The sequence below is a fragment of the Plectrocnemia conspersa genome, unplaced genomic scaffold (genome assembly GCF_051122295.1).
Source record: "Plectrocnemia conspersa isolate PC_06_02 unplaced genomic scaffold, ASM5112229v1 ptg000010l, whole genome shotgun sequence".
Lineage (NCBI taxonomy): Eukaryota > Metazoa > Arthropoda > Insecta > Trichoptera > Polycentropodidae > Plectrocnemia > Plectrocnemia conspersa.
In genome coordinates, this window is record NW_028277174.1 from 30,304,078 (window position 1) to 30,322,977 (window position 18,900).

At 24.7% G+C, this 18,900-nt stretch overlaps 2 protein-coding genes across 3 annotated transcripts in view; one reads left to right on the top strand and one right to left on the bottom strand.

Annotated features, from left to right (window-relative positions):
• The window catches only part of Mip (Myoinhibiting peptide precursor), a 210,833-nt gene that overhangs the window by 108,734 nt on the left and 83,199 nt on the right, over nucleotides 1-18,900 (top strand). Inside the window, exon 2 of one of the 2 annotated variants that reach the window (XM_088194881.1) lies at nucleotides 18,621-18,766. In XM_088194881.1, coding sequence (XP_088051007.1) covers nucleotides 18,700-18,766 — 67 coding nt within the window. In that variant the 5' untranslated portion in view covers nucleotides 18,621-18,699. Of the gene's footprint in view, nucleotides 1-18,620; nucleotides 18,767-18,900 lie in introns of those variants that run through there. The other variant, XM_088194882.1, reaches the window with a different exon arrangement.
• Nucleotides 9,267-11,877, bottom strand: LOC148231334 (cytochrome b5-like). The gene is made up of 3 exons (XM_088194921.1): nucleotides 11,579-11,877; nucleotides 9,841-9,966; nucleotides 9,267-9,769 (listed from the first exon to the last, which is right to left on the bottom strand). The coding sequence occupies exons 1-3, from the start codon at nucleotides 11,699-11,701 to the stop codon at nucleotides 9,674-9,676; spliced, it is 345 nt and encodes a 114-aa protein (XP_088051047.1). The 5' UTR covers nucleotides 11,702-11,877; the 3' UTR covers nucleotides 9,267-9,673.

Below are 18,900 nucleotides of genomic sequence, written 5' to 3' on the forward strand. Positions count from 1 at the left end.
TTTTATTGAAAGAAAATTGGTTTAAGACTAAGCTATAAGCAGATTTTCCTAGTGAATAATTTATTTTTATTAAATAACGACATCTTTATAATTTGAGCAAATAAGATATCTGAATTTAAATAATTTCGTTTAGATAACCACTTTTGGTTTAAAGATGTGCTATATTAATAATATTTTGTGTCTTTTTTTTATTTGAATAAAATTGGTTTGAAGCTTTGCTAAACACTTTTATAAATACAACAAATAGGATATCCGCCTTTTAGTCTAATTATTATATCTAAAATTTAATTATGCCTAAAAGTGAATACAAAATTACATTATCTTGCAATATACAAATTAATGTACATTTATTTATTTTAATACAAAGATGGTTTATGAAAACTGCTTTATATTGCCATCTATTAATACTACTTCAAACTGTTATTTTTAAAGCACAACTTTAATATTACACCAAAATAATTATAATATAATTATTGAGATATAATTCTTTATTAAAAACACAATTACTATGATACTAGTTAGTGAGTCGATAGTAAGTATTTAAAATTATCGTTAGTGTTGTTTATTTATTATCTATTTAAATAAATATTAGTATTCATCTAATTATTATAATTTTCAAACCGCTCAAAAATATTGTTGTAGTTTATAAAAATAATATTACAATGAATGTTTATTTCTAGCAAAGTTATATTTTTATTTTTACTAGTACATTTTCTAGTAGAAAATTTATAATTCAACTGGCAGGTGCTAAAAATATTATATGCTGCTCTAAACTGTCATTTGACTGGCATGCAACGTGTAAAAAAACTAAGTAGAATATGTAAATGCTCAATTAAACTCAACTATGGTTTTTGAACTTTCATCAGTTTGAGTTGAGCTTCGTAAATTCGTTTAGGATCGGTTTGAAAAAAATATATGTTTTGTAACTGTCAAATTAGGTTCCGTATACATTTTAGTGCAACATATAATTTCACTAGCGCCTATCAGTTCAATAAAATTTTAGCTTGTAGAAATACATATCATCCAGTAAAATGTATTTAGATATTATTTAAATAAGTGAAAATACAAATTTACTGTTCCATAAATACATAAAAATTGAAGGGCATCTTTTAAAAATCAATGTATTTTTTTAAAAATAATACAAGATGTAATGCGACCCAATAAAATTATTGTTGGTATATTTTTTGTATCATATCAGCGTCGTAAATATTCAAGTTGTCTCAGATTTTTTTATAGCACATCTTTAATATAATCCCATTATATATAATTTAACCTTTCCTCGTTGAAAAACAAATTAATTTATATAAAAAATATAAAATAACGAGTCTAGCAAGAGATAAAAAAAACTCTATTTTTTGTCATTAGTTTCTTTAGCTCTATCTTGATCTTGTTTTTATCTTAAGGACCTATGTTGACATCAAACTTTGCGCATTATTGTAATAATATTTTATATAACATAAGGTTACTTTACTGCCTAATTTTATAAGATTTAAACATGATCGAAATAGCGTACATACATATATGCCATCCAGGGTTAAAAAGTTAATAGGTTATAGGTTAGGAAATTTTCAGATTAAAACATTCAAGTGTCACTACAAAGTACCTTAATAGTTAATATTTTTAATTTTCTTGATCGAGTATAAACCAGAACACAGCTATTAAAATATTGCTTTCTAAATATCACTCTCGTTCAGAACTTTCACTGGAACTTTTACTCCGCTTTTGAATTGAAGTACACGGGATTATAGCCCTGAACTTGCATCCATTGGAGTCAATAATTTGGTAAAAAAAAACAATATTATTAAAGCTGTGCTAAACTAATAATATTTTGTGTAATCTAATTTTTGGGCTTTATAATAAGATTTGTCTTAATTGTATAAATATTTTATATAAATAGAGCCAAATTGACACATTTGATCTTAACAAAAACAGATGCTTATATTTTGATCGTCAAATCTGATCTAATCAAGAGTTAAATTCGATTTTTAAAATGATTATATTGATTCACGAGAAATGAGAAATTATCATAAATTTCTCAATATTTATGTATATAAATTATATTAACGCTAAATATAGTAAAAAAATATTAAAATCTACTTATTCCATTATTAATTTATTTCATATTAATAAATTAAATATTATTATAAGTTTTTCTTGAGATGATATTTTAATAATTATAATCATGAGATATTTTTCTATGCAGCTTGCAAAAAATTACATTCTAAAATATGATTTATTTACCTTAACATAAAAAATGTAGATTTGTTTGAATTAGTAGACGAAAATATTTTTTTTTGCAATCCTAATTTTTTATTTCCCAGAAAATGTTCGAAAAAGTTAATCGTTATTCTTAATTTAAAATCTGCTAGTGCGAGACTTTTTAATTGTTATTTTTTTCTTGCTTTCTAAAGTATCTAGTTGCTGGGATCAATAAGATAGAAGGAAATGTATACATATATTATAAGAATAGCTTACTGTTCAAAGAGACTGGATCCTATTTAAATTGTCAAACAATGTTTAAAGAGTGTTAATCTGAAATCCCTGTCCCTTTTTTGACTACCTGCTCTGAATACCGCTGTAAATTTAGCGGATTTAAACCATTACTTGTACGTGTAAAATTGTTGCAGTTTTATTCGTATAAATTTAATTTAAAAAAAAAACAAAAAACGAGAATTTATCTTCTTGTCTTTCGATCTAGAAATTCTCAATAAGAAACATTTATTATAATGCAGCGCTTTGGCATTTTTTGACACAATACATTTTTTTTGCACAAACAATACCGCTATTTTTCAACTATTTGAGTTAAAAATATTCATTAACGCTTGTAATTATAACTAAACATAAACACGTGTGCAAAAATTCTTACCGCAAAAAACGCAGTTATTAAATATTGTTAGTTAATTGACAAAATTCTAAATTATCCTTATTTTTTAAAAAGATCTTATGCTGTGAAGTTTTTAAAAAATTTTTATTTTCTTTGTCTTTTTTTATTAGCGGTATTTTTTTATTAAACCACGAAAATATTAAATAAAATAATAATAAATTTAAAAATACAGTAATCTGATTTGCGTGAATTAAAACAATCTTCTAGTATTAAATATAAATGAATCCATCTAGTTTCTATATTTTGAACTAGAGAAAAACTAAAGCGTTGATATCTTAGTACTTGTATATATAATATAATAATAAATTATTTCTTGCTTACTAAATTAAAAATAATAAACAGTTTTACTGTGTTTTTTTAATTTATGGTAACAAAAAATTATCACGTATGCGCCACACAACTCATATTAGTGAAATTTCAAGTGAAATTTGACCCAAATCTTTTAACAAGCTTTTATGGCAAATAAGCGTTATAGTAGTAGTTTTGAAAGGTTATTTGAATTAGCAAATAGTATAACACGATATGTTTAAAACAATAAATAAATCACATGCACAGTCATTCCAGTTATAAAATATAATACATAAGCAACTTTTACACTACATTATTGACATTTAGATAATAAAATATTTTATATATATATATATATATATTTTAATATGAAAAAAATATATGCCTAATTAGGATAAAATATACAAATGTACGTCATTTGTAAAAATGAATTAATATAAGTTTATTATAAAAAATATTTTTTTATAATAATATAATTAAAATGAAAATATAGTATTAAGGTTAATCCTTTATGTATTTTTTAAATGCACCTCATTCGAATTAACCATCCCTTGAGAACTTTATATACACATTTGCATAATATCCTCGCGAAATTTGCATATGCGGAAAAAATCCGGATTATCCGGACATCCCCCCAACTCCCTCCCTATTCTTTCCGAATTAATTTTACGTTACATAAGAGTAAGGCTTTCAATCGTACCTGAGCACGGGGCATTATAGGATTTAATCGCACGAGAGATTTTTGTTAACGCAATTAAGCGAAGTCGTCCCTTTCGTTATAACGCTCATGGCCGTTCTGTGTATATTTCCCCACTAAAACGTAGGGTAATTACACTAAGAATCGTTTCCCGGTGGTTGAAATGGGTTGACCTTGGATCTGCATTAGCTGAGCCAATTGTGCATTATCGCTGCCATTTGGGACCACCTGTTGACTGGTTGTGCTACGAAGAAGCAACCTTGAACCCTGCGATGGTGTGACGGGGCGTTTTTCACCCCTTTTAGCAATTCTTCAGACGGCATGGCGTCAGCGATTGGTTCAATAGGGGCTTCCCAAATATTTTCGTATAATACTTATCTAATTTTTTAAACTAAAACTAATCTATACGTAAAGTAAAGGCACTCTAATGTACGCTTTTTCTAATAAAGCAATGCTATTTTTCCCGTGTGGCCCTCTATAATCAAAACCTTTGTCATGTTTTCCCAATGAACGCAATAGATGAATTAATAACAAATGATAGATCATCATGCTAATTTCTTAATTTCGAGTGAAAGATTTTTTTCGCTGATAAGTGTCATAATGTAATAATGAGCTATAAACCACTGTGCTAGAGCAGGTGTTGGCAGACCGCGGATCGCGGGCCGGATGCGGCGGAGCCGCCGAACGAACTTATGCTCAAACAGCATACTCTCTACTGTCTACTTTACGCATATTCTTTACCAGCGTGCTCTAACATATGTATTACATTTGTTATTCAAGTTCGTTTATTGATTATATTTTGCAGTATTTACTGTAAAAATTGTAAAAATTGAATTAGGAGTAAAAAAGAAAAGCAAAAACTTCTGGCGATTAAAATTAATTTAAGAGAGCGTACTCCTTAGTATTTGTCTTTGCTTGTATGTAAAAGATTATTTGGAAACATAATTTACAAGGACTTATATATTTAAATAATATAGTGTATTCAATAAATCCTTAAAATTATTATTCAAAATTATCTGATTTAATATTCGTATATTATATTATAATATTGTTGTATTTTTAGATTGAGAAGCTTTCTTTGAATATAGAAAAAAGTGGAGTATCGTTAGAAGATTTTTGTTTGTTTCTCACTCGTAGGAAACAAAGAGGGTTATTTTAAGAATTTCGTAAAATATTCTTTGGCACGAAACATGGCCAAATCCGCCATTAGGAGAAACATGCGTTTTATTTGTGTATCCTAATGGAAAGAGCGTTTTTTCCTTAGCGCCGAATAAATAAAAAATTAAACGACGTCGCAAATTTGTTTATTAATGCCATAATTTACATTTACAAAAATATGTACGTAAATAATAAAAATAAAACACATACAAAAGTAAAACGCAACGACACATTTGTGGTTAGCTAATTTTACAAAAAATCTATTTAGAAACATTTTCAATTACTTAAGAAGAATACTAAAAATAGATTTCTTACGAATATGTTTAATTTTGAATAACTTATTGCGATAGCTCAATTATTAGGTTGATACGATTGCGTTTTATTAATTTTATTGAAAATGTAATTTTCTTGAGTTCAACACATTATGATTGTGTATATTTTACTATGTTTTAACAAGAGTATGTACTGCCATCTCTATATAAAAGTTAAAATATTTATATAATTACGAAAATCTAAAAAAACGAAAACAAAAAATCTCCGTTACGACGTTTTTTGTGTTTTTTAAGAATCATAAACGATTTAGGTATCAGAGTTTTTTTTATGAGGGGTAAAGGTATTAAATTTGAAGGTATAGAGTTTTGGTAGCATTGTCTGCGTTTGAAAAATTCTGTCGTCTCCGTGGAGGGGGAAGCGGCTGCTTTCTCGGTATCCTCAGTTTGTCGATGTTTGGCGTAGCTCTATTTGTGAAGCTATCTGGATTTTTAAGATCAGGTTTCAAATATCAGTAGTCGTGGCTGATATAATTAGTTTATTGTCAATTCGCGATCTGTATAATGCGCTAACTTGTAGCATCCTTTAATATGGCTCCATTGTCTATAATACAATTAAAGTTAAGTACTCATTTTTATTAAAGATAGTTAAAAAAACTGTTATATGATTTTTACGCGTCGAATCCGTATTTGTATCCTAATGATTTTTTAAGGAGCGTTTTTTAATAAAGCACATTTTGAAGTTGCTAGAGGGGGGTGTCGACAATCCATCAATGCTTAGGACTTTCGGTTGTGACTTGTGAGTTATAGTGCCTTAGATATTTTTTATTTTATTATATTATTTAAGTAACTCCGCATTAGTTAGAAATAATTCATTCTGCGGTTGAAATTTCATACATTAAAATTATAAATTTAATACGTATACATTTAGAAAAATATAATACGTACAATATCTTATTAATTAATTAATAATTCTTATCCGTACCTGATTAAAAGCTAAAGTTTTAAGGTGGTCTTAAGTTGGGCGACCTTTCAATAATTACAAAGGATAGCTTAAACAATATTTTTTTATACAATCATTAGTATTTTTATATTTATATTATTTCTTAATTATTGATAAAAATAATATTTATTTTTCATTCAAATATTATTTTATCAATAATCAAGAAAATTAAAATTAAGAAGTTCGCATGATATTGATTTTTATATTTGCAGACTTTTATTTTTATTTTTACTTGTATATCCAAACAAATTGTACAGAAATAACTCAATCATATATTTATAAAATTAAACTTAATAAAATATATTTATTCAATAAGGCTATTAATAAATTAGATTAAATATAACATTATGATCTCTATATAAATAATTATTTTTCAATGATTTGATTTTTGTTAGTAATTAAATTAAATTACAGAAAAAGAAATTGGCTTAAGATTTAAAAGCGTTATTGCAAATATGTTTATAGTAATGTCATAATTAAGTTTACAAAAATATTTACCTTAATAAATATATAAAATTTAATTACGTATTATTTTCATCGCAATGACACATTTGCGGTTAGCCAATTTTACAAAAAGGAACAAGCTTAAACTTAAAAAGAGTATTTAACATTTATATAAAGTACACTTTTTTGAGTACTATTAAATGAAACATTTATAATTATAATTAAAATTATAAAAAAAAATCTCAAAAATAGTTTTCAACCACTTAAATGCGATAAGTAATTAGTAACTTAATATATATTGAATCAATATTTAATTAAACGGTCGATAAATTAAATAAATGACTTACTACTATATTTAAATAAATAGTATTTGTCATAATTTTACAAAAAAATATTATTTAAAAAAAATCCTTGATATATTTTTATGCGTAAAAAAGTACGTTGAATTGAAATGTGACGTACGTATTATATATTAAATGTGAACAAGTTTTTGAGTATACTAATACTTGATTATTATCTACTAATTTTCGCAATTTTTGTAAATAAATCAATAAGAGAATAATATCATAAAAAGAGCATAAAATCCGTCGTGATAAAAATTAATCATAAAAATAGGATTATTATATTCGTTGCAAAATATAGTTCTCCATAATGTGTATTGATCCATAGCAATCTCGATGCAAGTGCTATATACGTGCATTGGAATTGTTCCGGCGTAAGTCGATTTAGAACGACGCTTTTAAACTATTTATTCGACACAGATATGATTTTTAACTATTTAAAATCACCAATGCATTAATCCTACTAACCACATAGCTCCGTCAATTTTAGGATTAGTTAAGGGTAATGCTTAGATCTTAGATATGCAATGCATTCAAGCACTGTCCACGGATCATTTTCCTGTGTTTTTTTACACTAGAGAGTGAGGTCAAGGTTATAGATAAAATTGTTTTGTTTTGTATATTAGAACGATTTCAAGAGTATTGTCGAGTCCCATTTAGTGATTAAATTTCAAGAGTTCCAACTCGTAAAAATAAATATAATTATGTTGAACTTTTATAATCGATTATTAAATAAATTGAAATTAAAAATGAAATAAGAAATCAGTGGTAAAAAACTGACGATACTCGCGGTACAATTTAGATTATTTTAAATAAAAAGTGGTCGTGTAGACTTAAATTGATAAAACCAGTAGATAATTAATTATGGAAAGTAATTAAATTTCGCAAATTTAAATTTTTGGAAATACCATAGCTAAAACGGACCAGTACAAGATATAAGTGTTAGTTAACGCTTTTTTTGTATTGTAAAACACTCACTTAACATTTTCAATACTCTAAAACTAAAAATAAAGTAAATATAATATATCGATAAGAAAAATAGAAGCATCCGCGGTAAATGATAATTTAATTGGAAAAATCAGCTCACAAGAAATTTTAGATGGCATTAAAAACTTGAAAAATATAATAATTCCTGGAATTGAACGATTATATTACACGATGATTAAACACCTTCCTGGAATTTGCATTAATTATTTAACGTATATCTTAACGCCTGCCTATATTTTAAGAATTTCCTATCCATTTTGAAAACCGCTAAACTTTAATTAATAATTAATAATAATAAATTAATTAAAAGTGGTGATTGTTGTGTTTTTAAATTACTCCAAATTATATTCTGCCTCATTTTATTTTTTAACAAAGAAGTGAGCCTAAAAATAATGTAATAGTTAAATAAAAATCAACATACCATAGTATTAGAGAAAAGATATATTTAATATATATTTTATTTAATTTACTTAAAATTATTGTACCCCAATGTATCACGTTTGTTAAAAAACAATGCAGAATATTATTACAATATAAAAAAAGTATAATATAAGTACGATTAAAAGTAATACATTAAAAAATATTAAATTAAATAATAGAACGTTTTGGGAGCATTAATAATTTGTTTTTGCCAACTTTTGTAATAATCACGATGACAGAAAATCATCAAACATTTAATAACTGAAATTCCTCGAAAGCAAATGGATATCTTTTCCATTACTTATGGAACATCAAACACTCAAAGGCGCTTTCGAGTAAAGCACTGATCGAATGATCTATATAGCATCTTATATCGATTATATCAGTGTTATTTTTAGCTCGTTATAGTATTTTTATAAATAAATAAACTTTATTGTTGTTTAAAAATAATTTATTTCACATAAAATATATGACATCAATTTATTAAAATAGATTTTCCGCGATTCTTTTTCGAGATTCTTCATATGACAAGTAACTTTGACACAATACAGAATACAGAATACACTAACGAACCTAATTTAATATATATTTATTTTTATTATAACAAAATTTTATTAAATAATAATTTAACAATTTCCGACATATCTTCTCCGTCGGTATCAGATTCGATTTTTACTCACTCCATTGTATAAAACTTTTCCAAAAATTAATTTGGACTTTCGGCCCGATAGGTTATCTTTATAACGGGCCACTAAATATTTTTTCTATTGACTTCTTTTGTGATGAAATTTAATATGAAAAAACCTTTTTTAACGATCGATAATCGACTTTTAAAAACCGCTGTTTTATGGCCGTTCCTTAACCATGTATAAAAAATGTAATCGTTTGTAATTCTAATAACAGATTTATACTTTTTTAACTAAATAATTTTCCTCTTCGTCAACTTATATAAAATTGCCTGTTAATAAAAATGATTTTCGTTATTAATACATAGTTATACATGTTAATATTAAAAAAATCGTATATATGATAAGTAATAATTTAATACTAAGCCACTTTGCTTTTAATGTCAATAGTATGAAATCAGTATGGTTTCCTTAAATGTATAAATAGCTAATATAATTTTAAATATGTATATAGGTTAGTCATACATATTATTTTAAAGCATATTTGCAATGTTGCCTATATTTTAAAACAGCAAGAAAATATTTCAAAGTTAATGCAACATTTTTCCGACTTTTCCTCTGATATTTGTTTTATATCTGTCTTCTTTTCGTTCTGAAATATTGTTTTTATATATTAAAAATACTTATTATTTTAATAAAATAAATTATGTTAAAAATATTTACTTGTATCTCTCCAATTTTGAATTTCTTTAATATTGTGTAAGCATCGATTGAATGACCCACTTCATTGAAAGTCTGAGTTGCATCGGTTCCGAGAACTTCTTCTATAAGATCATATCCTCCAGGATGCTGTAAATTATTTTTATAAATTGTAAAAAATGCTTTGAACAATAATTTAAATTATGAAATAAGTGATTGCTAAAAATAATATTAAATAAATAAGTTTTAAAATACATTAGCTTTTATAGATTAGGAAATTTGCATTCATTTAAGATGTAAAATTATTAAAAATCTATTATTGTACCTTAACAGTAAAGTGACAATTAGCACCTAAGAGTAGGTATTATAACAAATAAAACTATTAAAATATGTGATTTATTTTGCATCTTTTGATACTTGTATATTCACGAATATTTAAAAAATTAAAGAATAATAGCAAAAGAGTTTTGAAAACTACTTTTCAAAAAATATATTTAAATAACAAACCGTCTTATGAAAAAATATATACAATAATAATATTACATTTATATTTTTTTAAAGAAATAGTACAAAAAAATTAACTTTAATATAATATATATATAATATTATAGTAAATATTCAGAAAAATAACAATTTTTCAGAAAATATGTATTTTTAATATAAATAAAACTGTACTTTACATATTTTTAATATTTTAATACAAAAAATTTTGCTTAAAAACCTTTAGTAAACCATATTTTTATTTTAGCAAAATAAGAATTTTCTCACCATTTGTATGATTAATTTTATTAGCTAATGATTGATGTTACATATTATTTTTATTATTTATTATTACCTATAGAATTTTATTAATTCATTACACTACTCATAATTGTTTTCACAAAACTATCGGTTATGTTTTTTTTAGAATAAAAAATATAGTTTTTGCTATAGTTATTTTTATTTTATTTTTATCAGCTACTATTGACGTGTACTGTTTATAATATTTAAATTATATTTTGTTAGTTTAATGCACATATGGTTTTTTTTTTCAAATAAAATATAATATTTTATACAAATATTTTTAATTAAATTAAATCCCAGTAGTTTAATGTATATATTATTATATGATTATAAAAATACTTTTAATTAATCAGGAAAAACAATTGAAATCATTTTTTTTTCAAAACTCTCAAACTGTTAAAAATGTATTATATTTAATACAAAACATATTAAAAAATACTATGAACTTTTCAAAAAATAAAAATAATTAATAACTCTCATTTTTGTAAAAAAATGATGTTAAGGTATTTTTATTAAATAAATAGCATTTAGATAATAAAATTTAATTATATTTACATAGTATTAAAAAATATATTAAAATAATAGTCAAACTAAGTAAGCTACAGTTAATCAATCATCTGAAAAATTAAATTAAGACAGATTTTTTGGTAAAAATGGCACAAATCACAAATTAATTTTTACTAATAATAAAACTATTATAATCTTTTGTCTCAAAGCAAAATATTGTGACTGAAACATTTTTGCTTTCACTTTATTTTTTTGCCTAAAAAATTACAATAAGAATTGCAATGTGAAATATATTTAATTGTACATATATCAGTTTTTTAATTTTTTAATAATCGCAATACTATAAAAAAATAATTTTCGAAGTTACATGATTTTGGTGTAGGAACAGTAAAAATGTGTATGTATATACATACATACATATAATAATTTTTGTTTTAAACGTATTTTTTTTAATAATAATTTAAGATTATACCTCTTTTATATATTTAGTGACGTCATATACATTATTCTTGATCACGATCCACATAGAATTGTCTTCTTTTCCGTTTCTTTTGGCCACTTCGGCCAAAGTAAATTGTTGCACTTCGTTGGGCATTTTATTACCGTGCACTTAAAAGCTAACTTACGCTTGAGATTATACGATGAAACACAGAAGAAACTCCAAATATTTATATACAATTATGCATCGATAACAGATGCAATCAGGGCTGGCAAATATGTTGGATTTTATCCTTGGAAGCGTCCGTTGAACGCAAATAAGCGTAATTAACTAGCGTTTGTTGCGCAACAAACGTTGTCACAGCTTAACCGCAAGTTGTTGGTTAAATTTATGGTTTGATAATCTCCGGTTCATTTTCAATTAAACCAAAAAGGGTTTACTATTAATATGATTTGAACACATCTGATTTTTTATCATCGACGTCATGATAATACTCCCACGTGTGATCTTTATATTTTTTTGACCTGATAAAGAATACGTGTACAAAAAGTAGTAAAGATTTATCTCAGATATCGTGATAAGCATATTTTATTATAATAATATTAATCATTATAGGAAAAGACGATGAATGACACACAGATAAGGATAACATTTCAAAATTTTATATATCATACATATATTAATCGACCAAAATATGTCATACGTTTAATTCAACACATGTTTTTTTTTGTTAACGTAACAAAGCAGTTATGCTAACACAAAAATTATTAACTATAAAAATCCACTATAAAATAATGATGTAACAGTCTTAGAATTTGCTTCGAAATTTATGAGCTCTAAAGGTTAACAAATAGCAGAATTATTTAAACGAGTCTTGCATCGGATGCTATGTAAAAAAGCTATTTATTTCTCACTAATTACTTTGTTACTAATGCAATATGCTGACAATAAATAGCGGTAATTGCGAATTAATGACTTTTCAAGTTTACCCTTTCAACAGTTCGTTTCAAAAGCCGTTATTTAATTCGGGCAATCGATTATTTTCTCTCCCATATTTTAAGAGCTCGTATGTTATTAAAATAGTTGCAATATGCTTTTGCCTTATTTTAAATTAAAAAATAGATTATTAATATCTTATAGACATACGTTATATTAACTCCTAAAGCATGTTTATATCTTAAAATGACTGTTTTAATATATATTTAATTATAGCTATGCAAAATTTTTCATTAAATGTATTATTAAATATCCATATTTTTGAGTCATCAAAAATATTTTAGATCATTAAAATAAAAATTAAAAGTGATTTATTTGATTCATTAAAAAAACAATATTTATTTCCAGATTACCTAATATATGATATTAATAACACATTTAAAATTTCAGACATTTTTATTATGATATAATGATCATTATGGTCAACATTATGGTACAACATCTAATGCGCTTTTAAAGTTTTCTAATTTGAGTCAGTCCCTCTTTCCAGCAGAAAGGACGAAAGTTTTTCACGCGGCGCAACTATTACTTTTAGCTTCAAAAGAAAACTTTATGGGCGGAGCAAAATGATTTGAATGCAACAGTTTTGTTGAATTAATTAATATCTACATGAGAAATTTCCTACAGTGTGGTACAAGTTTATTATTATATTAAAATTTATATCAGTCTAGCTGTTGGTGTTGAAAGTTTTTTATCTCTTATCTTATAGTCAAATTATGAAAAAAGGTTTAATGCTAAATAATTAAGTGCAAATATAATTACACACACAAACTTTAAATGTCTCGATAAATTAATTACTTACAAAATTTATCTGTTGTCTCTGTAAATGCAATTTTAACAATAATTACTTTATATTGCAACTTTTTCTAGGAAGGTTTGTTAATATGGTTTTTATAGTCGATATTTAAACAAATATTTTTAATTTAGTTTATTGACAATTATAAATTATGGTTATTATGGTTGCCTTCTTACGAGTGAGAAGCTGTGAGCGTGTTTATAAATATAGCATTTGTAAATAAATATATTTTTTTAATAATTAAACTCGTCCTAATTAATATTATAAATACATATATTTACGTGTAGTGTTCTGAAATTGGTCGCGAGGGTAATTAATATTAATTTTAAGTTTAATAAATTTATTTTATTATTTTTAATATTAAATACATTTTTTAACATATTATACGATGTTTCGAATTATTTTTTAAAATTAATTAGATATAATAAAAAAATACACATTATATAATTAAATTAGTATACAATTTCGATTAATTATATTAAATTATAAGTGTTTCAAAACTAATAAGCCTATGAAATCATATCATTGTTATAAGTATTGATTATATTTTTATGTTTTAAATATATATTTTCAGTAAGGGTTATATTAATTAAATTACGGTTAGCTATATAATTTAATTTTTATGGTAATTATTTACTCATTCATATAAATAACCCTTAATTAAAAACGTTATTTAATAATTTGTATACACGTAATATATACATATGTATATAAATTTATATTTTATTAATAGTAATTTATTTTAAATCAGCTTCATCGTGACAGTTTAAGCGATATGCCACTAATAAGTAAACAAATATTGAAGAGATTTTTTCTCAAAATAATATCATCGTGTCAAAGCAATCAGGATATAAATAGCAATATACAATATAGTTTGCAATCCAATTAGTAATATTGAACTGGATGGAGATTGCAGACGATAAAAACATTATGATTGCTACATTGTCACTCGACCTGAAACTTATATTTGAAACAATATATGTGCTTTAACTAGTTTATAAATTAGTAGACGTTTTCGCAGGTAAACCAAGACAAAAAATTGACGAAATGTATGTTGTACCTGGCGGTTAAAAATTAGGACCTGTATTATTTATAATAAACATAAAAATGCAACTTAATGTAGTATGTACATTATTAAAAGTAAGTTTATTTATTAAATACAAAAGTTAACACAATGAAACATTTACTGTAAAATTTAGATTATTTTAATCAGTAATTTTAGAAGAATTTCAATACATAATTTGTAAATATAAATATGATTAAAGAAACATAATAAATACCAGGAACTAAATCAAATTATATCTAAAATAAAAAAAAGTTAAGAGTTTGAGGAAATGAGACCAATTGCTTTGTATAGAAAAGATAATGGAAGAAGTAACAAGTAAAGAATTTTATTATTGTACAAAACATTGTACGACTTATAAATAAATAAATAAATATTTATAAATCGGTAATATTTTTTTGTAATATTATATAATTTAAAAAAAACTATTATTCTCTAAACCAGTATTCTCACAAATGCGGATTTGCTGTCTTTATGAAAAGACCTAAAGTTGCTTTATAACTGGCTACATATCGACATTGAGGACGGAATAGCGTAGTACGTAACGTCTCAGACTAGTAATTCTGAGTTTACGGGTTCAAGACCCGGCAGCAGTACTAAAATTTTTATTTATAAAAATGCGCTATTATTAAAAAAACTTATCTATTGATTATAAATTGCATAGAACGTACTAATTTTTAATTTATAATACAGATGTTACCGATTCCCAGACTTTCTGTCTGGTGGTTAATACTAACTTTCTAGGTATTCATTAAGTCTGATTGACTAACTCAGTTGTAACGCATTGGGCTTACGCCTGCAAAGTTACAACGTAAGATTCAATACAAATAAATAAAAATTAAATAAATAACCAAGAGTCAAATTGTTACATTTCGCAAATCTTTCTGCCCGGTGAAATTACTTTATAGTTTATGTAGAAGTATTTTAATAAAAATTTCTTTTGTCAGTCGAAAGTTTGCGATAAGGCGTTAAAGATACTCGATTTTGTCATGCGGAGCGCGGGTCACTACAAAAAATTATTGTCGATTTGCGTTCAGCACGATATATTAGTTTGTAGTGTCCGTGAACATAATTACATTGTCTGAATTGTCATTAAAGCGAAATATTTATTGTTATCATTTTGAATATATATATATGTATATATATTTTAATGAGAATTTGCATTCTAAGAAAATTTAACTACAATGTATTTTATTGTCGACGTAGTACCAAATGAGGTTTAGTATCGACAATCTCTTGATGATCATCGATTTTCATCTGCGGTCTGTAGAGTGCCCTAGATAGTCACGATTGCATTCTTCTTTCTTGACTGACGCGGCTAGAATATCAGCGCTCGAAATTGCATATTTTACACAAGCTATTTATATTTTTAAGGAACGAAGACTACGATGAGCTAAAACATCACTTTTAAACGTGCGCCATTATATTTTTAATTTTTTTTACTAAATATTTCTTGCGTATTTACATATCTTTGAATTACAAATGTATAAAAAATGGATAAAGGTATATGTATATATATATTTGAAATGTTTAAAAAACATATTAAGTCATCATAGTTGGAGTTTTAATAAATAGCTTATTATATTAATTAAATTAAAGTTTCATAAAACTAAATATTTTTTTTCCTTCACGAAGTAATTTTAAATTTAAAAAATACAATTGAATATATATTTTAAACTCATTTGTTTTTTCCTTCGTATCGACTATACAATCAACAATCATTAGTTTATTTTTACTATATTATAACAAGTTACTACTAAAAAAATCTGTTTATCATTGACACAAAAAAGGTTAAGTCATCTTAATTTGGATCAAGATTGAGCACAATTTAATAACGTCATAAGGTTATTTACATAAATGTTTATTTACTATATATATAATATGAAAACGTCTATTGTTCTTCATTCCGAAAATGTTAATTTCGAGTTATTTGTAAATATTTATCGTAGGATCAAAAGGGTTCAGCTTTGCTTTTGAAAGTGTATGACAAGATTTAATTAATTCTATATTTGTATCGTATTTATATGCAAATTTTCTTTATTGAGGGTAAAAACGAGCAATTAATACGAAACATTAACGTGTCAAATCACCATCCAGTGTAAACTAAGACATGTGGCAGCTCAATTAGAACAATTTGTTCCATGCATATTGATGAACGCATTCAAGCCTTCACAACGAGGATGTTTTTAATATATTCCCCTTCGAATTTTATAAATATATGCTCTTGAATAATAAAGTTAAGAATTTAAATTATATATGAATAAAAGGTATGATCTATAGAATACCATATATTTCAATTAAGTGTCTTATAAAAATTGAAACTCATGCAATGCATTAATCACATATTAATATATATCCTTGGAAGACCCTTGATATTTTATAGAGCAAGCCAACATCATTATTCATCGTCTCTGAATATAAAATTTAAATAAAATTGCCTTTATAGAGTATACATAATATGATTCTAGTCTTTTGTAAAAAGTTTCCTCGCATATGCACTTCAATAGCCTTTACTTTTGTATGAATTTTCTTAGTGTTTCTTTATATAAAACACAAATATGTATTATATATAAAAAATAAAATTTACACACCTATATGTGTGAATATATAATTTAATTTTAATATGAAAAGTTTTATATTCTTCAGTACTTAACGCATTCAACTCGTTGCTACTTTAAAAATTAATGGTTGCTCGCATATTTTTGCGTCTATTATTTTACGACCGAAGAATGGTAGAAATTTTAAATGCATATTGCAAGATATTTAAGATTTTTATTTTAATATATTTCACTTTATTATCTACATATTAAAATTATTTAGCTTAATAGCTAATTTTTAATTTTACATTAAAAAAATACTGCTCACGTAAATTAATAAATTTTAAGTGGTAACAGTTTATCAGTATATTTTTCACTTTTCATAGCTCATTGATATGAAATAAATTTAATAAACTGATTTTTTTATTAGTTTTATACTATTGATTTAGTTTTATACTATTGATTAGTTAACCTTAGTTATTATAGATATAACTGTATTTATTAAAAAAATGAAATAAAAACTTCTTTGCGATCGTGATCTTACATATTATTAATTTTTTTTTAAGTAACCATTAAAGGAATGTTCGATACAATTAAAAGTTCGAACTTATAAATAATTAATAAAGTGATAAAATCAAAATTTAATATTGAATATTTTTATATTTTATTGTATTTTTATAAACTGTGCTCACAAAAACAGTTATTTTTAAATTTTTGCTTTCTTTAAATAACATAGTTTTCATGTTTCATATGAATATACGTCCATTGTTATGAATTATTAAAAAATGTCCATGAAAAGGATAATATTTTCTTATTATGCTGTCAAAGTGTTTTCATGTCGTTGGTTTAATTTATATTAAAGTTTATGAATTAATTTTCTATAAAATGGTAATTAATTTTAAGACAAGATAAAAAACCACAGTATTATATGATTATTTCTCAATTTTATAGAACATTTTACACAAAAAATATGTTGCGCATTATATGAAAATTGCGTGAGCGTAAAATGTTTCAAATGTGACAACCTACTAAAATATATAATTTAAATAAACATAAATTTTACTGTGTAAATTTTGTTTAAAGTATTAATAACCTTAATATATAGAGAAATAATTCCTATTACACACGTAGACAATTTATAAATTAAATAATTATATTAAAAAATCGTATAATGCTTACCTCTGTAACATTTAAATGGGATTTATAATAATCTTTTATAATATTAAAATCTTAAAATCTACCACAAAAACTATTTAATACGTTAATTAATTTAAAAAATACTTCTTTAAGGTTTAATCGATATGTATGCAACTAATGCTGAAATACGAATCTTTAAAGTATCAATGATTTAAATACCTACGAAAGCATCATAAAAATAGTTATAGATAATTCTATTATAAATAAGGTGATAATATTATAAAATACTTAGGAGTAATTGTGGATTAAAAATTATTTTTTAAGTTTTTTTGTTAAAGTGTCAAGCTACCTGATTTTTTATCTGTTTTTTAATGTATGTGCATTTTATATTTACACAAATAGTATCATGCCGACTAAAAGTCAGAGAATAATAAATCATTTAACTGTATAAGCTTTAGTAGTTTAATAAATATGTATTTCAATACCTTTTATGCAATTTTTTTCTTTTATATCTCATCATTACAATTTTTTTTCGTTTTTTTTTAGGATCTTAATAGTTTGAGTAGTCCAACTATTTAAGGGCAATGCCCCGGTGTCGGCTCCTGTACATCCTCGTGCTGCCTCGATGAAGTCCAAACTGTCACTACCGGACCATGACTCGAATTCATTAGTGTTCCTGTCCTCTAGTGAAGGTAAGAGTTAGATAATAATAATTTGTTTTTATCTAGATACTCGCATTAATTAATCGCAATGTAATATAGTCATTACTATTTATATTTTTAGCGAAGTTGTTAATCTCTGCGAACGATGATTTAAAAATCCTAAT